This window comes from Microcaecilia unicolor, chromosome 6 (assembly GCF_901765095.1).
Source record: "Microcaecilia unicolor chromosome 6, aMicUni1.1, whole genome shotgun sequence".
Lineage (NCBI taxonomy): Eukaryota > Metazoa > Chordata > Amphibia > Gymnophiona > Siphonopidae > Microcaecilia > Microcaecilia unicolor.
This window is the reverse complement of record NC_044036.1, coordinates 213,518,287-213,539,617: the sequence shown is the minus strand read 5'-3', so window position 1 is coordinate 213,539,617 and position 21,331 is coordinate 213,518,287. Positions and strand designations below refer to the sequence as shown.

Genomic DNA, 21,331 nt, shown 5'->3' with positions numbered 1-21,331 from the left:
TCTGCATACCAAGGTCTCCTTGGCCAATCCGGGGCGATGAGGACCACTTCTCCTGGGTGCAGCCGAATCCGCAAGAGCAGGCGCCCTATCAAGGGCCATGGGGGAAACACATAAAGTAGACCCGGAGGCCAGGGTTGAGCCAAGGCATCCAACCCCGACGAGCGAGGATCTCTCCGTCTGCTGAAGAAGCACGGGACTTTGGTATTGGCACTTGTCGCCATTAGATCCATCACGGGCTTGCCCCATTTGGCACAGATCTGCAGGAATACTTCGTCTGCCAGATTCCATTCTGCTGGATCGATCTGATGCCTGCTCAGATAATCGGCCTGCACATTGCTCTGACCTGCAATATGAGCTGCCGACAGACACTGAAGATGCAGCTCGGCCCAGTGGCAAATCAGTTCGGCCTGCGCGGCTAGTGCTCTGCACCTTGTTCCGCCTTGTCGATTTATATAGGCCACCGTTGTCGTGTTGTCCGACATCACTCTGACAGCCAATCCTTCCAAGGTCACTTGAAAGGACAGAAGCGCCTGAAACACCGCTTTCAACTCTAGGCGGTTGATGGACCACTCCGACTCCTCGGGTGTCCATAGACCCTGGGCATGCTTCCCCTTGCAGTGTGCGCCCCAGCCCTTCAGGCTGGCATCTGTTACCACTAGGCACCAAACGGGGAGCGTCAGCGGCATTCCTCGCCGCAGCATGCTGTCCGAGAACCACCACTCCATGCTGAGACGGGCCGCAGGGAGCCAAGTAAGTCTGCATTGGTAATCCTGAGAAATAGGAGACCATCTCCGGAGTAGGGAATACTGTAGAGGTCTCAGGTGCGCTCTCGCCCAGGGTACCACTTCCATCGTGGCTGTCATCGATCCCAGCAGCTGGACAATGTCCCAAGCTCGCGGGCGGGGCATCCTCAGGAGCAGACGGACCTGATTCTGAAGCTTGCACCGCCTTGGCTCGGGTAGGAACACATAGCCCGAGACTGTGTCGAACCTGGCCCCCAAAAACTCTAGAGATTGTGAAGGGGACAGGTGACTTTTGGCCATATTGACGACCCAGCCTACAGATTGCAGTACTGAGACCACTCTGGCTGTAGCTTGTAAGCTCTCTGTTGCAGAGTCTGCTCTGATGAGCCAGTCGTCTAGGTACGGGTGAACCCTGATACCTTCTCGCCTGAGAAAAGCAGCTACTACCACCATTACCTTCGAAAAGGTTCGGGGAGCTGTGGCGAGGCCAAAAGGCAAGGCCCTGAACTGGAAATGTTTTCCCAACACCGCAAACCTCAGAAACTTCTGGTGCGGGGGCCAAATCGGTATGTGCAAGTAAGCTTCTTTCAGGTCTAGAGACGTGAGAAACTCTCCTGGCTGAACCGCCGCAATGACGGAGCGCAGGGATTCCATGTGGAAATGCCGCACTCTCAGGAACTTGTTCACTTCTTTTAAGTCCAGAATAGGGCGAAAGGACCCACCTTTTCGCGGCACCACAAAGTAGATGGAGTATCGCCCGCAGCCTTGCTCGGCGGGAGGCACCGGGGTCACTGCCCCTAACTGAATCAGACCTTGTAAAGTCTCCTCCACCGCCGCCCGTTTGACGGCAGAACCGCATCGGGACTCCACAAACACGTCTCTTACTGGGGCGTTGAATTCTATTCTGTATCCATCTCTGATCAGGTCCAGAACCCACTGATCTGAGGAAATCTTGGCCCACTCCTCGACAAAGAGGGAAAGCCGTCCTCCGATGACAGGCATCGAGGAGAGGGCCGGTGCACCATCATTGAGAGGGTCGCCCCTGAACTCCTGGTCTTGAGCCACCAGCTGCGGAACGCTTGTCCGAGCGAAAGGAGTTCCTCTACTGACCATGGGCACGTGAAGTGAACCCAGCAGAACGCCCCGGGCAGTACCTTCTAGCTTCACGGAAGCGAGGTCTGTACGAGGAGTGGACCGCCTGGCCTTTAGAGGAAGGCCTCTGCCTATCTTCGAGCAAGCGCTTGGGTTTTGGATCACCCAGGCCTTTCACAATTTTCTCTAACTCCTCACCAAATAGGAGAAGTCCTTGAAAAGGCAACTTCACCAACCTTTGCTCAGAGGCCATGTCCGCTGCCCAGTGTCGTAGCCACAGACGACGGCGAGCCGCCACTGCTACTGCCATTTGTTTAGCCGAAGCTCTGACAAGGTCATAAAGGGCATCAGCCAGAAAGGACAAGACCACCTCCATCCGCGGAGCCACATCCAAGAAGGGCTCCGCTCCATCTCCGGGCTGAGCCACTGCCTGTTGCAGCCAAGCTAGGCAGGCTCTCACAGCATAACAGCTGCATGCAGACGCCCGAACAGTGAGACCTGCAATTTCAAAGGACCGTTTCAACGCTGGTTCCAGCCTAGGGTCTTGAACATCCGTCAGGGCAACACCTCCTTCAACAGGGAGGGTAGTTCTCTTTGTCACCGCAGTGACTAGGGCATCCACTGTAGGCATTTGAAAACGAGCCATATGTCCCTCACGCAGAGGGTATAACTGCCCCATAGCCCTGGAAACTCTCAAAGGTCCCTCGGGGTCAGCCCACTGAGCCGAAACAAGCTCTAGGATGGAGTCATGCAAAGGGAAGGCCCGAGCAGCTTTCTTGGTACTAGCCATCCTGGGATTACCCGAGGAGGCCATGCCACTGTCAGGATCTTCAATCGAGAGGGCCTGCAGGGTATCTGAAATAAGCGCTGGCAGCTCATCACGGTGGAAAATCCTCACCGCGGAGGGATCATCCAGATCCTGTGGTAAATCCGCACCTGACTCTGGTTCCTCAGACCAAGAACGTCTGTCAGAGTTCTCCGAATCCTCACACCCCGACCACGGGGGGGAAAAGGTGCACCACAATCTGAAGGGGAATTAACCCTTCTGCGCTTATCTTTAGGCCAAGCATCCGGGAAAAAAGCCTCACTGGGCAGTCCCAGGCCAGAATCCATCAGGGGGGCAATCAGAGGAGCCTCAGGCGACCCTTGAGGGAGGGCTCTTTTCATCATGTATGCTTTATGCAGCAAAAGCACAAAATCCGGGGAGAAAAATCTCACCCTGGGCACCCAAATCCTGTCCGGTGCTAGCCACTCCTGAAATAACCTCATCTCGAGGTGCCCCACCCGGCTCAGGTCTCTCCGTGTCCACGGAGGGCCGCGCCATGCGGTGTAGCAAAATGGCGCCCGCTGCCAGCTCAGAGCGGGAAGAAACATCGCTCGCCATGCTCGAGCCGGCTTCTACGCCAATACAGCACGATTTACAGAGCCCTGCTGCTGATTTGCGCTTGCCACAAGTGGAACAGCGCTTTACATTGTCCGCAGCCATCGCTGAAAAACGGCGGTAAAATCCAAAATGGCGGTTCGCGCCAAAATCGCCCCGATCGCGGGCCCACCCCGGAGGAGTTGGAAAACACTCTTACCTCAAAGGATCTAGTGTACAACTACGATCCTGCTGAAAATCAGTTCAAAAACCTCTGTTCCAGCGTCTCTGCGTTTAAAAATGCGACGCGACTTTTTTTTTTTTTTTTTAAGCTGTGAGGAAAGCAGAGGTATTGAAGACTCCGGAGGCTCAGATGAGTGGGAAAGGCAGGGAAAGGGCGAACCTATATGCCTGCATCCACTGTTGGTGGGTAAGGACAGGGAAAGCAAGGCAATATGTTCACATCCACAGAGGTATGGGTAAGGCAGGGAAAGGGCTAACCTATGTGCCTTTAAAGTGAAGCTGCTATAGCCTCCAACACCCCGGTTAACAACTGGCAAGCCAGGAACCACCTCCCGGCAGATTTTTCTGGAGCTCGAACAAGCTGCAGCCACCCTGCTAAGGGAGATAGAGAATACTGAAGAGGCAGTGGAGCTAGCTGGCCAAGAGGGCACTGTGAAAGTTTGAGTGCTATCTCCCCTGCTGGTTGATGGACATAACCCATACATAATGGCTTCATCTGCTTGATGACAAGGAAAAGTCCTTTAATGAACAGAATATCAACAAGTCCTATATGAAGCACATACAGTAACACTTGCTTGTAGATGTAATACCATGACGACGCGCAGTGTCTGACAAAAATAAAGTTGAGGATGCTAAGGGTCCAATGAAATGTACGCTAAAGATTTCTGTACAGCAAAATCAAATGAAGACAAACTGGAATAATTAGGAGTAATTTGCCTTCTGTAGCTATGACTCTAGTTGTTGCCAAACAAAAGGAGGGGTGCAGGTGGTGGCATGGGAGTAACCATTAAGGGGCCACAAAAAACAAGAGTAGACTCTTTTGGATTGAATGTTTATACTGTTTTATGCTTGTTGATATGTAAGGAAAAATTTGTTCTTACCTGATAATTTTCTTTCCTTTAATCATACCAGACCAGTCCAGATCAATGGGTTATGTCCATCCAACAGCAGAAGGAGACAGAGAATATAGTTCCAAGTACTTCGCTCCTTAAGGGTATCATACAACCTGGAATGCTCAGTATTTCGAATAGACAAGCAATGGTGCTTCCAACTGCCTCAAACAGGCACAAAGCCCACGGGTAAGCCGAAAAAGCAACAACGAAGGCACTCAAAGAAAACAGAATGGGTGGGCGTAGAGTTGTGGTCAGATTCAACCTTTAGAAATGGAAGAAGGCTCAACAACCAAGACAGAGCCAGTGCAACCGCCCACAGATGGAGCGAGGCTCGCCACTGTGCACAGTCTTAGGCCTGCCAACTAAAGAACGCATCAGGGCCGACATCCACATCGAAAGACAAAATCAGGCTCAACATCCAGAGACAGAGCAAGGCTCAACATCCATAGAGAGAGCAAGGCTCACTATCTAGAGAGGGAGCAAGACTGAGAGGGGGGGGGATGAGGAGGGCTCACCTTCACAGACGAAGGAGGACTCGACATCCAGAGACGGAGTGATGCTCTACATCCAGATCTGGGAGCATGACATCCCAGAGATAGGAACAAAACTCGGCATGCAGAGCTGGAGAAATGCACAACATCAAGAGATGATGCAATTTCAACCGCCAAAGATGGAACAAGGATCGACATCTAAAGAAGGAACAGGACTCCACATCCAGGGATGGTGGAGAAAGACACAACCTCCAGAGATGGAACAAAGCTCCACACCCTGAGGTGAAAACAGGTTGAAGAGAAAAAGAACTCTGCCAAGCCCCAACAGCAGAAAGAGTCAGGCCCTCCAGATGGTGCAAGCGCAACAACAGCCCAACCAAGGGGGAGCTATGCTTGAACCCGTGGATGAAAGCCAATCCTGACCGTTGGACATAGGAGGATATGCTGACCTCCAGAGATGGAACGGCAGATGGGGAAGTAAAGTCCACCAAAATGGTCAGGAAAACAAGAACCACAAGTTCCATGCAGTACGGGCAAAAAAGAAGGCATGCCCATCTGTACATATGAAGATGTCCCCAGACACCAAACTGCACCAGCTGGGAACAAGCAGATACCCAGAACAGCAACCTGGATCAACAAGCAACAATACACACTCCCCAAAGGAAGCAAGAAGAGAGAAAGAGACATGCCCCTCACCTCAAGAAGCAGAACTCAGTACGCAGAGAAGAAGCAAGGTTGCATGTCGCCTAGGCCAAAATGGACTTCAACAGGCAACCTCACTGGGATCTTCATTGGCCAAATATGGAACCAACGCATATTAAGGACATACACTAGACATCATCATGCATAAATTTTCATCAGACCTAAACCTTCTACCATCATCTACAAAATGGGACAGCTATACCATGGTCAGATCATCACAAATTAAATCTTCTCCTCCAATGGCGAAGAAATGACTCACACCATATTAAAGAACGCTTATCCTACACCACAAGAGGTCAAATTAACCTGGTTACATTCTGGCAACAATTTTACATGGATGAATGGTCAAATCAAACGGACTCTATTCACTTTCTTCAAGATTGGGACAACAGGTGAAGAAGCATTTTAGACAACATAGCACCATTACAACTAGAACCTCTCGCAGAAAAAAAAACTCTATACCATGGTTTAATGAAGAACTGAAGAAATTAAAAACTCAAGTTAGAAGGTTAGAGAGAGCATGGAATAAAAAGAAATATGACTCCACATTCAATGCTTGGAAACTTCTACAAAGAAAATACAAATACACTATTAGACGAACCAAAAGAGCATACTACAAAAATGAAATTGGACCAGACTACAATAACACACATAAACTCTTTCAACTAGTGAGCAAACTACTAGATACCACACCAATTACTTCTAACAGCACGAACCTTCCTTCAGCAGATAATTTTGCTAATTACTTCAAAGAGAAAATTGTTAAGCTACGACTCACGTTACCTATTAATTCCACAGATTACGTAAAATTTCTTGGTTGTCTAGACCCATTACCCGGTTAATATCCAGCAGACAGAACCTGGACTAATTTTGATACACTCTTGGATAATTCCATCTCCCAATTGCTCAAGAAGTATCCAAATCCCACTGCAAACTAGACATATGCCCTAACAAGCTTCTTAATTCAGCTCCTCAACAATTCATATCTGACCTCACGTTACATATGAATTATATGCTACAAAATGGACTATTCCCAAAGGATAAAGGAAATATTCTACTCACCCCTATACCCAAGGATCCAAAGAAAAACGCAGATGACAACCAATTACCGCCCAGTAGCATCTATTCCCCTGATAACCAAGCTAATGGAAGGCATGGTGACCAAACAACTCACTAAATACCTAGATAAATTTTCAATTCTCATGATTGTCAATCAGGATTTCGGTCTAACCATAGTACCGAAACAGTATTAACCACTCTTCTCAATAAAGCCAAGCGATCTATAGCAACTGGCAATAACATACTCTTCCTACAATTTGACATGTCCAGTGCATTCGACATGATAAGCCACAAAATTTTATTAAATATTCTGGATTACTTCGGAATTGGACGAAACATTCTCAATTGGTTTAGAGATTTTTTAACTACAAGATCATACCAAGTAAAATGTAACTCGAATACGTCAGCTCTATAGATACCGGAATGCGGAGTCCCCCAGGGATCTCCACTCTCCCCGACCCTCTTCAAATTAATCATGACGCCCCTAGCCAAGATATTATCCAGTCAAGGTCTTAATCCGTACATATATGCAGATGATGTAACAATCTATCTCTCGTTCAAACATAATCTATTGGAAATTACGGATGATATCAACCACAGCTTCCAAATTATGCATTCATGGGCAAATGCTTTTGAATTAAAACTTAACGCTGAAAAAACACAGTGTCTTATACTTACGTCACAATTTAATACAAACAAATTCACCTCCATAACCACTCCAAACTTTTCCCTTCCTGTCTCAGACACTTTGAAGATTCTTGGAGTAACCATTGATCGTAATCTCACATTTGAATGCCATGTTAAGAATACAACTAGGAAGATGTTTCAATCACTGTGGAAACTCAGAAGACTAAAACCTTTCTTCCCAAGAGGCATTTTTCGCAACCTGGTACAATCAATGGTGTTGAGTCATCTAGATTATTGCAATGCGTTGTATACTGGCTGTAAAGAGCATATCATCAAGAAACTTCAGACAGCCCAGAATACCGCAGCTAGGCTCATTTTTTGAATGTCAAAATATGAAAGTGCAAAACCCCTAAGAGAGAAGTTCCATTGGCTCCCAGTTAAGGAACGTTCTGTGTTCAAAGTTTGCACACTGGTTCATAAAATCATTCATGGAAATGCTCCGGCATACATGTCAGACCTTATTGATTTACCTCCCAGGAATGCTAAAAAATCAGCACGTACATTCTTGGGACTCCACGTCCCTAGTTGTAAAGGTTTAAAATACAAATTAGTTCATGCGTCCTGCTTTTCTTACATTGGCATGCAGTTGTTGAATACATTACCAGTTGACCTAAAAAATATTCACGACCTTATCAACTTTTGAAAATCACTAAAGACTTACCTTTTTAACAAGACTTACCATAATAATCAATAATAGGAATTCCAACACATCACTACTTACTTACTAGATAATCTGTCTGTTTTCTGATTTATTGAATTGATTATATCCATTATGTTACACTTGTTCTTTATGTAACCAATTGTTTTATCTACTTTTGATTGGCGATTGTCATGATGTATTATTGTAAGCCACATTGAGTCTGCAAATAAGTGGGAAAATGTGGGATACAAATGCAACAAATAAATAAATAAACCTAGAACCATTTGACAGAGACTAAAAGGCCGTGACAGCTCACAAGGGCAGCTGATACAGAAGGCTAAGAAATCGGGAAAACCCTAAAAAAGGAAATCCATGTGCCCTCCAGCGCGTAGAGGAGTGGTATCCACCAAGATGCAGAGGTGCACCCAGGCCTGGAAAACACAGACTCCAAGAAAAGCCAAGACCCAATGCTGCATCAGAAAGAGTACGCAACCCGAACCAGGGCCTGTGAGACTCCAAAGAAGATGCCCACAAAACAGCCAGGAGCTCAAGCCCAACAGGAGGCGTGCCTGGCTTGCAGAGGAGCAGAAAAACTCACCAGCAGTCACTAACTGTTATTCCACAGAGGCACACTCCGAATACGAGGAACCAGCACAGAACCAAGAAGAAAAGGGGAACCAACACTGAAGCTCGATCTGCCCAGCGAAAAGAAAACCAGATTTCCCCTGCACAGAACTAGCGGTGCCTCAGAAAGACTGCAAAGAAAACCATCAACCAAAGAATCCACTATGACAGCGCATCCATACCCCTCCAAAGGCAGGAACCATGAAACTAGGACTCCCAGAAGGCAGGCAAAAACCATGGAGCTGCGCTTCTCACCTGGAAGTGCTGTGGCAGCGCATGAGCAGGGCTCTTGGCAGTGATTGGGAGCCCGACTTTCCTTCACTGTAGGGTGGTGTCGCATGGTTTCCATAGCGCAGCTCCGAGGCAGGAGGATGCGCACTTCAGCGACTGATGTCATTTGCTTCCCTTCGGCAGCGTCCGCCTGGTCACGCACGCCCTTGACACTGGCCTATCCCTTTAAATTCTTATGCCTCAGGGCATTTGGTGCTTCGGCAATGACTTTCTTTCCCCTTGTTTTGGAGGGTTTCCTGAAGCTCCTGTGAGCGTCTGCCTGAAGTTACAGACTTTCCTTGCTGTGAGCATCCGTCTGAAGACACAGAACTTCACTGTCGTAAGTGTCTGTCTGAAGTTACAAAAGTCCCTTGCTGTGAGCGTCTGCCTGAAGTTACAGACTTTCCTTTCTGTGGGCGTCTGTCTAAATATACAGAACTTCCTTGCCGTGAGTGTCTGTTTGAAGTAAGAGAACTCCCTTGCTGTGAGCGTCTGCCTAAAGGTACAGAACGTCCTTGCTGTGAGCGTCTGCCTGAAGTTACAGAAACTCCTTGCTGTGAGCGTCTGCCTGATGTTCTAGAACTTCCTTGCTGTGAGCACCTGCCTGAAGGCTATAGAGTTTCTCTACTGTGAGCGTCTGTCGGAAGATACAAAACATTCCTGCTGTGAATATTAGCTTCAAGTTACAGAACCCCTTGCTGTAAACATCAGTCTGACTTCCACTGAGCCTTTTCTGCTGTAAGCGCCTGTCTGGGTGTTCTGCTGAAGTTAATATCTTTCAATGCTGAGCTTCTACCTGTGTTCCCTGGGCACAGCTGTGGTGAGTTTCTACCTGAGTTACTGGGTTCTCCTGCGCTGGGCTTCAATGTACTCCCTGAACATAGCTGTGGACAGCTCCTGCCCATTTTTTCCTGAGCTCTTCCTCCATGGGCCGCTGTCTGTATTCCCTGAATAGTGGCTCCCACCTACCTTCTGATCTTGGCCTGGCATCTACCTCTGGTTGGCATTCCTGTGGTGAAGATAAGTACTGCCGGTCACCTGCAGCTGGGGACTCAACTCCCGGGGTACGGCAGTTGGTCAGGTGAAGTTGTCTGGGGCTCGTCGGTTGTCCATGGTCCTTCTGGGCTAGGACTTGAGAACTCACTTCCCCGCACTGGCATGCAATTCTTGCTCGCCAGCTGCAGACCAGACCGCAACACTTTCATCCTTGACAGAGAAATCCTGCGACTAAAATCCTTTAGATGAGCCTCAGTCAAAAATATTTTTCAGTCAGTATATATTTTTTTCTTTTCTTCAAAATAGAAGCTACAGAAGAAAAAAAAAAGAACAGCTTACCTTACCTGCTAAGAGAGCCTGTCAGAGCTCACACTGCAAGCAAACCAAAATAAACATACTTGCCCAGAAGAAATCTGTACTATGCCACATAAAAACCCGCAGAGCCTCAAAGCCCTAGGCGAGGGAGAGATGAGACCCAGTTCCACTAGCTATCCCCTACCTGGCAGTCGAAGGACCCAGGATCACTGGGTGTCACCTTAAAGGAACCCAAAACCGAGTTAACAGACACCCCTGGTCAATTGTCATACAATAGAGCTCAGACAGGAGCAAGCCAACAAGCACCAGGAGTACCTGCATATCTATCCACCATCTGCTAGGAGACAGGGAAAATACTGAGCATTCCAGGCTGCACAATACCCTTAAGGGGTGAAGTACTCAGAACTATTTTCTCTGTCTCCTTCTGTTGGTGGATGGACATAAACTCACTGGTCTAGACTGAACTGATGCTGATGACAAGGAAATTGGTCTTGTCGTTGATAATGCTCTGTTTTGTGGTTAATAAAGAATAAAATTAAAAAGTCAAAGCCAAATGGAAGAGAGTCTAAAACAGATATCAACAGTCTCACTATTGTATTTATGTCTAAGCCTAAATTGAAATTGGTCCAAAATTCCTTGTTAATCAATAAACTCCTATAACTGAACCAAAGCAAGCTTCTCAATAACTTTTCCTAAATAGGATAATGAAATATTACTCTATATTTATCTGGGACAGATGAGTCCAACACGCAATTCTTCAATTGAGGCCTAAATACAGCATTTTTTTGAAAAGGGATGGCTTGGGGGGGGGGGGGGGGACTTGGATTTTGGATAGTGGAGTGAGGATTGGCAGAGGGTGTCACATTAGAGAAGGAATTTGTATTGGAGGAGCACTGCCATAGCATCTCTCATTATATGTATTATTTATTTCTACAGATGCCACATTGCATTATCTGGCACTACATTTAACATGGTGTCATGTGGTATGGTTCTGCCCTGTGCAGTAAATGCTGGCCATACCCCCTGCATTTACTGCATAGGCTTTGAACTTACTGTGCATTCAGTTTTGCTCAGACGCATAGTAAATACAAAAAAAAAAAAAAAAAAACTTACTACATTTTTGTAAACATGCCCCCAAGTGTCACACCATCCATTTTACTCCTATTGGCTACACGGCACATAGCACATGCTAATGTCAAACAGTGTACATTAAGTATTAATAAACACTACCCTAAATTTAGGTACTCAAGTTAAATTTGTTTTTATATCAGGCCTAATGTGTTTTGTCACTGCACTTCCAAGTCTATTAGGTCAAAAAAATTGAAAAAAATGTTAAGTGGACTGTTTATCTTTTAATGGTCTTGAGTACATTCCAGATAAAGGTTTGCCCCTCCTTCCACCCCAACTTTGTGGCGATGTGGCTTGGGGAAATGCAAGATTGCCTAATTTAAATCAAAATATACAACATCACCTTAGACAGGAACTTGAGGTATATACAGAGCATCACCCTAAATGTATGAAATATGGCATAAGATGGATAATTTAGCAGGGCAAAGAGTTCATGGACTCTGTAGGGTAAAGTGACCACTATCAAAGAAACAACCTTCCAGGTCAGGTACTTGTGTTCATAAAAACTCAGCGGGTCTAAAGGTAAGCTTATCAGTTGGGCAAGAACTACCTTCATATTCCATGACACTATGAAAGATTTGATAGGAAATTTCAATTAAAGCAAGCCTTGCATAAATCTGACAACTAGAAGCTGTAGAGAAATGGTTTCATTTTATATGCTTGTATGTGGAATATATGTCAAGATGATCTTTAATAGTTGCTTCTTAGTACAGACTAAGAGACAGAAGGCAAAAATGAAAGCTGACAATCACTCAAAGAGTTCATGGTTCAGAGTGAGGTATCTTCAAAGGATACTGTTAAAACAATAGAGTATATTGACAGGGAGGCGATACAGAAAACCAAAGTAGCTCAGAGTAGCAGACAAAAATGAATGATTTTGAATTACCTAAATCAAATTTTAAAGGATAAGGAGGCTGTGAAATTTCATGCAGGCACCTAAATGTATTATATTCAAATACCAGAAACAGGATGCTAGGCTCCATGGTATCTAGTGTGGCGATATGACTGATTTTATGCAAAGAAACATTATTTGCTACCTGGACAGGTGCTGCTGACCAGAGCCATTATCTAGATAATGCTGCTGAAAATTATTTCAGACTGTCCTGGCACTCTCCAGACAGCACCAGGCAGAGTGAGGGAAGTCAGCTTACTCAGAGGTAGATGCACTAAACGTTTTTCATCGTTAAATGAGCCCTCAGGGAAGAATTTCCTATCCTTTCCATGCACTTAAGCCTATTTTCCGACGACAGTAGCAGCTAACGAAAACGGAATGGAGATGAGCAATTAGTGTGAAAACCCCATTGAAACGACATGCACTAACCTTTTCCGATTGCTTTTACGCAGGAAAAAGGCAGGAAAACTAACGAGAGGTCTGGACCTCTCGTTAGGACAGCTCTGTGCCAGGAAAAATCATTAAGTGAAAAAACAAACAAACTTTGAGCCAATCCCAGCGCATTAGCAGAGCTAAAAGCGCTGTGATTGGCTCAAAGGACGTCAGAAAACACATAAAAAAATAAAAATAAAAAAAGGATCGGGAGGGGGCAAGGGCGCTCATCAGGAGCGTCCTGTACGGACGGCGTTGCCCCCCGCTGCTCCCCACTTTCCGCCGCTCCCCCCACCCCGAAAAAGCAAACTTCTAGAAGCCCCTGCCCCCTCCCTTCCTCACTACTCTCTCACCTCAGCTCCGCCTCCCGACATCCTCCGTCTGTGCCCCGCCCCCTTTTGGGGTCGTCGCCGCCATTCCCCTCCTCCATCGGGCCCCCCTTCCTCTTACCAGGCCCGTGCAGCGCCTCTCTCCTCTGTCCGAAGGCGCTGCACGGGCAAGAAGAAAGCTGAATCAGCTGATGCCTGCCTTCGCCTAGCTTCGATAGAGCGTCTTTCTCCTCCTGGGCCCGCCCCTGTCTGACGTCAGTAACCTACGTAGGTTACTGACGTCAGACAGGGGCGGGCGCAGCAGGAGAAAGACGCGCCATCGCGAAGGCAGGCATCAGCTGATTCAGCTTTCTTCTTGCCCGTGCAGCGCCTTCGGACAGAGGAGAGAGGCGCTGCACGGGCCCGGTAAGAGGAAGGGGGGCCCGATGGAGGAGGGGAATGGCGGCGACGACCCCAAAAGGGGGCGGGGCACAGACGGAGGATGTCGGGAGGCGGAGCTGAGGTGAGAGAGTAGTGAGGAAGGGAGGGGGGCAGGGGCTTCTAGAAGTTTGCTTTTTCGGGGTGGAGGGAGCGGCGGAAAGTGGGGAGCAGCGGGGGGCAAGGCCGGATCGTGCCTTCTTGCAGTTTGACTTGGGCAGTGAATTTAGGAAGACCCCCTTCTCTCCAGAACCCAAAGCAGGTATTTCCTCCTCTAAAATGTTTAAATTGTCTGTTTTGTGCTTCTGTGGGACTGGGGTGCGAGGATCTCAGAACTGCTTTTAACAATGCTGCCACTGTGTGAACGGAGAAGCCTCGGGATTTTGAAGCCGCTGTTTTGCTGCTTGCGATGAATCTGTTTGTTTAGAGAATGGAAGACTGGGCTTTTTTTATGTGTTTTCTGACGTCCTTTGGATTTGGGAGCCATGTGCTTGTGATTTGACTGTGTTTTGACTGTTTGTGGCATGCGCAGAGCAGCTAACATAACGCTTGGCTGCTCTGCGCATGATTTGGGGGCCGATTAACGATGTGTATTGTGATTCTTTGATACATTGTACGTTTCAATACCGATCTCAGCATGTGTGACTTTTTTTTTTGGTGCATGTTTCGTTATTTTAAAATCGTTAGGGACTTTAACGATTTAGATTTTTTTACGTTTGGTTGCTGCATCTGCCTCTCAGTCTGCTAACTGGATAAGACAGCAAAAAGCTGTTCTAACTTTATCCAGGTCGCTATCTGGATAGTGGGCTGAATGTCACTGCTATTTAGATAGCGCCAGCAGAGTCTGCCACTATCCAGATAACAGTGCTGAATATCCAGATTTAATTCAGTCACAGTGTCAGAATTTAAAAAAACAAAACCAAAAAACAACAACACTGACTGCCTCAGCTGAATACAGGCCTGGATATCTTTAGGACCATAAACAGATCTTGCCATTCAATAAACAACCATGTAACTTCAAGTGACATTCAAGGACTTACCATCCACTGCATGTAAGTCTCTGTGCTCCTGGAAGCAACTGTAATATTTGTATTTCTTTCCACAAATGTCACATGTATACCTAAAGTTGTCTGTCAAAGCAAGAACATAAAGTATAAGAAGCATTAGTGGAAACAGCATCCACAAACAGGAGCTAGTATTTGTTAGAACAAGCCCTTAACAATGTATGATCTCTTGAACATGCTAAGCTCAACAATTGAGCAGTTATACACCTTTACACCAGATATTCATAAAGATAAACATGCAAAGGAAGTGGATAAACCACAACGATAAACTATCTTTCACTCTAGGTTTACTTTCACTTAATATAACATATTCAAAATGTTGCAACAGCTATTCGAGAAATGTATTAAAAACCAGGGGTTCTCAACCCAGTCGGGTTGGTTTTCAAGATACGCAGGCGACAAGTTTCATGTACTATCTCCCTCAAATTCAAATCCATCACATACAAATATACTGTGAATATTTTGAAAGCCACATTGGTAGGGCTTGTCCAGAGGTCTGAGTTAAAAACTACTGTATTACATCACAGTATGATGTTCAGATATCCCCAAGGAAATATGCATGAAACTGAAGGTAGTGCATATAAATCTCTCGTGCATATTCACTGTGGATATCTTGAAATCCTGTATTAAGCTAGAACTAAAATGTGAAATTTTTCTCTTCCTTTCAGCAGCAAGATTTGCAAAGCAACAATAAGAAAAGTAAACCAATTCTGCTATGATACAAATTAGTTTGATTGGTTATTTACAAAGAGGCATCATAAAAACTGTTTCAGTGAAAAGAGAGATATGTTTTTCCATATATATGTGCAGCAGAATTTTAGAAAGGACATCCAACTCAAAATAGGGCTGTACAAGTCTGTGTATCAGATATAGACATCCATTTTTCATGCATTTTAGAACAGGATCTGCCGACATACAGCCTGTTCTCAAATACACGAGAAACGGATTTACAGCCTGTTCAAAAATATATGAAAAATGGCTATGTCCATTGTAATGGAAGTGAATTTTAAAGATTGTTTTTCAACTCTGTCTTTGACCGAAAGTAACTATTCTTGTAAATACAAAAATAAGTTGGATTGCAGAAGATAAGACACAGCTCTAACTAATTTGGTATGCAAAGGGGTGGATGGCACTTGTTTTTCCATGTCCAGCCTGGCCACCTGGAGTTGGAAATCATGTGACCACGTTCCCACAGTATGGCTTGTTTACCTAAACAGAGAAGCATTCTGTAACTCTCCCTAGCTCTGAACATGAGCAGAGTGGGAGCTCATCTGTGAGTAACGTACGTGCTGCGCAGAGGATCTGTTCCTGGTCTAAAAAGCTCCTGGCTTTCACTGTAACGGGTCCCCCCCCCCCCCCCCCCCCCCCCAGCTGATGATAAGAGCCTGGATGATGTAAGGACCAGTGATGATTGCATGTATTGCTTCCTTTCCTGGTCTAAGAACTCTTTGCATTGCTTAGATGTAGAGACCAGTGATGTAATGATTGTTTATACAGCTAATTGCGTTTATACAGCTAATTGTGTTTATATAGCTAATCATTGTATATACCTTAATCATTGTAGAGTTTAGCTCCTCTAATAAAGGTTTCATTTACTCAATACGAATCCAAAAGAATCCACAGTAATTACTGAGTAGTCTGTGTCAGTACGACAGGCTGTAAATCCATAGCAGTTCAGTCCATAAACATCCATTTGCTGAAATGTCTAAACTATGAACATGACAAAACAACGAACATGGATGTTTTTGTGGCAGCATAGGAATATCCATATGATAATATGGCCACATAGATATCCATGTTGAAGAAAAGCCTAATGGTTTAGTGCAGCCAGTTGAGAAGCAGAGCAGAGATCCAGAGGTTGCAGGTTGAAGTCCCACTGCAGTTTTTTGTCATTCTTTTTATTTTTTTTAAACTGTGAACCCCCCAGAGACAAGAAAATATCTACTGTGACTTCCCTTACTCCATTCAGTGGAGAACTGCTCAACCGGAGCACCTTTCTGTAACCTGGATGTGCCAAATGCCAGGTCTAAATACAAATGTCTATCTTTTTAAGCATGGACTTCCCTTCGCCTGTAATAATAAAATAGTACAGAGAACTAGACCTGGATAGGATTTATTCTCTTAAATTATGAAATTTACTAACCTGTACATGTTTACTCAGTGCACAGGCTATTTTTTTAAACTATCAATTTTTATTGAAAAACATTTTGCAATATAGAACAAAACATATAAATAACAGTAAAACATATAAAATATTTCACCCAATCCTTCTTCACAACTGCAACCCAAACCCTTCCCCCACCCAACCATCTCCCCAACAGATTCTGCAAAAAGCAGGCTCCAGCCTCATACTACACCTAGAAGCCCCTCCCCCCCCCAAAAAAAAAAACAGATCCTCCCCTATGTTTGGGTCATCATAGTCGCAAAATGAGTCCATTCTTCCTGACTAGGATCAAAGTGTCCATGGAGCCCATACGTCAATTGTTCCAGATCCTGGCCAACTTTCAGCCTTAAGAGCCAGTCTTGCAGGGTCGGTCCAGTAGTTTGCTTCTATTTTGCTGCTATTTCACACTTAGCTGTTTGCCAATTAAAAACTCTTTTACTACTCAATCCAAATAAAATTTAGATGCAAATGGAAACTTGGTATCTAGTCCCTTCTCCATAGCATTATATAACCAATCTTTGAAAAGTTTGTATCTTCCCATATGACTACCAAATATAAAAGAAAGTTCCTCTGTCATACATCTCCAACAAATGTCTGAGGCAGTAATGGGAAACATTGCTTTTAACTTCTCCAGCATATAATGCTAGCTAGGTACTATCTTATATGTATTTTCCTTGATCAATACATACAGAAAATTTCTTTAATGAAATATTTTTCCATGCCCCTTTACTTAATTCCTCCCCCAAATCCTTTTCCCATTGAAGCATAAATCTGTACCTCTGAAATTCTCGCACACTAAGAAATTTCTAAAGGATTGATAGTTGGCCCTTCAACCATCCCAATGATGATACTTTACCACCAGGGCCACTCCTGACCCATGCCCAGACTCCTAATAAATGTCTCATAAAGGGGTTAGTGGACCTGGTATTAATGCATTTCATCAACCTCCAGCAGTATGCCTAAGAACATAAGAATAACCATACTGTGTCAAACCAATGGATCAGCTGGCCCAGTATACTGTTTCCAACAGTGGCCAATCCAGGTCACAAGTACCTGGCAGAAACCCAAATAGTAGCAACATTCCATGCTACCAATCCCAGGGAAAGTAGTGGCTTTTCCATGTCTATCTTAATAGAAGACTATGGACTTCTCCTCAAAGGACTTGTCCAAATCTTTTTGAAACCCAGATATGCTAACCACTGTTACCATATCCTCTGGCAACAAGTTCCAGAGCTTAACTATTCGTGGAGTGAAAAAATATTTCCTCCTATTTGTTCTAAAAGTATTTCCATTTAACTTCATTGAGTGTCCTCTAGTGTTTGTACTTTTTGAAACAGTAAAAAAAATCAATTCACTTCTAAACGTTCTAATTCACTCAGGATTTTGTAGACCTCAATCATATCGTCCCCTCAGCCTTCCCTTTTCCAAGCTGAAGAGTACTAACCTCTTTAGCCTTTCCTCATATTAGAGGAGTGCCATCCTCTTTTATCATTTTCGTCACTCTACTTTGAACCTTTTCTAAATCTGCTATATCTTTTTTGAGATACGGCGATCAAAACACAATCTAGAAAACTTGAGCGAGTATGGAGAAAGACAAAAGATGAACACACACTCAACGCATGGAAACAATACACAGAAAATACAAATACGCAATAAAACAAACCAAAGGTCCTACTACAAAACCAAATTAGGACCGGACTATAAAGATATGAAGAAACTATTCCAATTCGTAAATAAGTTACTAGACACCACCCCTATCACCACAACTTAACACAGGCATCTCCTAACTACTTTAACGAAAAAATAATAAAACTACGCAGCACACTTCCTTGTCACAATACTGACATCAAAATCTTCTTCAACGATCTGGATCCATCCTCCTCTGACCGCATTTGGACATCATTTAATCTCCTCAGCAACGAATCAGTTACACAAGCGACTCACAGGTTCGGCAAGACCCACTGCAAACTGGATACATGTCCCAGTCATCTACTCAAGTCTGCCCCAGACCGCTTCATAGCAGACCTTACATCCCATCTAAACTTCATGTTACAACAAGGTCTCTTCCCTGAGGAACATGGCAACATCCTACTCACACCAATACCAAAAGACGCCAAGAAAAGCACAAACGATATCACCAATTACCGCCCAGTTGTGTCTATCCCATTAGTAGTAAAAATGATGGAGAGCTTCGTGACTAAACAGCTTACGGAATATCTGGACAAGTTCTCAATACTACATAATTCACAATCAGGATTCCGATCCCACCATAGCACTGAAACTGTCCTAGTCACCCTCCTGGCCAGATTCAAGCAAGAGATTGCCACAGGCAAAAGCATACTCCTCCTCCAGTTTACATGTCGAATGCATTTGACATGGTAAACCACAACATACTACTAAGAATACTAGGCCACTTCGGGATTGAAGGAAACATACTTAATTGGATCAAAGGGCTTTCTAACCACCAGAACTTATCAAGTAAAATCAAAGTCAAACATATCACCACCGTGGAAAGCAGTCTGCGGAGTACCTCAAGGATCATCATTATCACCAATACTCTTCAACATGATGATGATTCCACTGGCACAGTCCTTATCCAACAGAGGCCTTAACCCATTCATTTACGTAGATGATGTTACAATTTACATCCCCTTCAGGCATGATCTGACAGAAATAACCAACAAAATCAACGATAGTCTGAACATCATGGACTCCTGGGCAAACTCATTCCAACTGAAACTGAACACTGAAAAAAACACATTGCCTCATCCTCTCCTCTCCATATAACAAATACAAACCCACAACCCTAAATACTCCAGGACATACCCTCCCTACCTTGGACAGTTTGAAAATACTCAGTGTTACACTCGATCACAACCTTACCCGCGACAGTCAAGTAAACTTTGTAACAAAGAAAATGTTCTATTTAATGTGGAAGCTCAAACGATTAAAACCTTTCTTCCCAAGAGCAACTTTTCGATACCTAATACAATCAATGGTCCTAAGCCATGCAGATTATTGCAACGGAAACTACGAAGGCTGCAATGAACAACTCATAAAAAAACTCCAGACCGCCCAAAACACAGCAGCCAGGCTGATATTCAGCAAAACACGCTTCAAAAGTGCCAAACCCCTCCCAGAAAAGTTGCATTGGCTCCCAATCAAAGAATGGATCATCTTCAAAATCTGCACCTTAGTCCACAAAATCATATACGGCGTAGTCCCAGAATACATGACAGACCTCATAGACCTACCAATAAGAAACAGTCAGATCATCAAGATCCTACCTAAACCTACACTACCCAAATTGCAAAGGACTGAAATACAAAACAACTTATGCAGCCAGCTTCTCTTACATAAGCGCACAACTATGGAATAGGCTCCCAAAAGCTGTGAAAACAATCCACGACCACTTGAACTTCAGGAAATCACTAAAAACCTACCTCTTCAAAAAGGCCTACCCCAACGACCCCACATAACCCTCTTCACCTACCAACACAGCATGACTATGATTGCACAGGACAACACGCAATCTTCATCCATTTCGACCCTCCACTTATACCTCATACAATCACTATACAACTTTGTATTTGTTATCCATCGACTGGGCAAACGCCTTTGACAGTACTATGTAAGCCACATTGAGCCTGCAAATAGGTGGGAAATGTGGGGTACAAATGCAATAAATAAATAAAATAAATAAAAAATAAAATTGAATGCAATACTCAAGGTGAGGTTGCACCAAGGAACGAAACATAGACATTATAGTATTCTTGGTCTTATTTGTCATCCCTTTCCTAATCATTCCAAGCATCCTGTTTGCTTTTTTTTGCTGCAGCCACACACTGGACAGAAGATTTCAGCATATTGTCTACAATGACACCTAGGTCTTTTTTTGGGGTGATGACTCTCAAGGTGGACGCTAGTATCAGGTAACTATGATTTGGATTATGCTTCCCAATGTGCAGCACTTTGATTTCTCCACATTACATTTCATGTGCCATTTGGATGCCCAGTTTTCCAATTTCCTAAGGTTTTTCTGCAATATTTCACAGTCCACATGTGTTTTAACAACTTTGAATAATTTTGTGTCATCTGCAAATTTGATCACCATACTTGTCATTCCCATTTTCAGATCATCTATAAATACGTTAAACTGCACCAGTCCCAGTACAGATACCTGTGACACTCCACTATTCACCCTCCTCCATTGAGAAAAATGGTCATTTAACTCTACCCTCTGTTTTCTGTCCAATAACCAATTCCTAATCCACCACAGAACATTGCCTCCTATCCCATGACTCTAATTTTCTCAGGAGTCTCTTATGAGGAACTTCGCCTTAAAAGAAATGAAGCAAATTATTGAGGCAAGAATTCCCTTGACTGAATCCATGCTAACCCTGTCCCATTAAACCATATTTATCTATGTGTTCCGCAATTTTATTCTTTATAATAACTTACTGGAACTGACCTCAGGCTTACCTGTCTATAATTTTCCAGACCACCCTTGGAATCCTTTAAAAAAAAAAAATCGGCCTTATATTGGCCACTCTCCAGCCTTTCAGGTACTATGAACGATTTTAACAACAGGTTACAGATCACTAACGGCAAATCAGCAATTTCATGTTTGAGTTCTTTCAATACCCTAGGCTGTATGCCATCTGGTCTAGGTGATTTACTCCTATTTAATTCGTTAATTTGGCTCAGTAGGTCTTCAAGGTTCTCCGAGATTTTTCATTTCTTCAGAATCATCACCCTTGAAAACAAAATAATACAGGTAGATCTCTTAC

General features: G+C 44.4%; 1 protein-coding gene across 1 annotated transcript in view; it reads right to left on the bottom strand.

Moving 5' to 3' along the window:
- ZNF618 (zinc finger protein 618) overlaps positions 1 to 21,331 on the bottom strand; it is a 1,318,203-nt gene that overhangs the window by 706,665 nt on the left and 590,207 nt on the right. Inside the window, 1 exon segment of the mRNA XM_030206036.1 lies at positions 14,354 to 14,443. Within this exon segment, the coding sequence (XP_030061896.1) occupies positions 14,354 to 14,443 (90 nt within the window).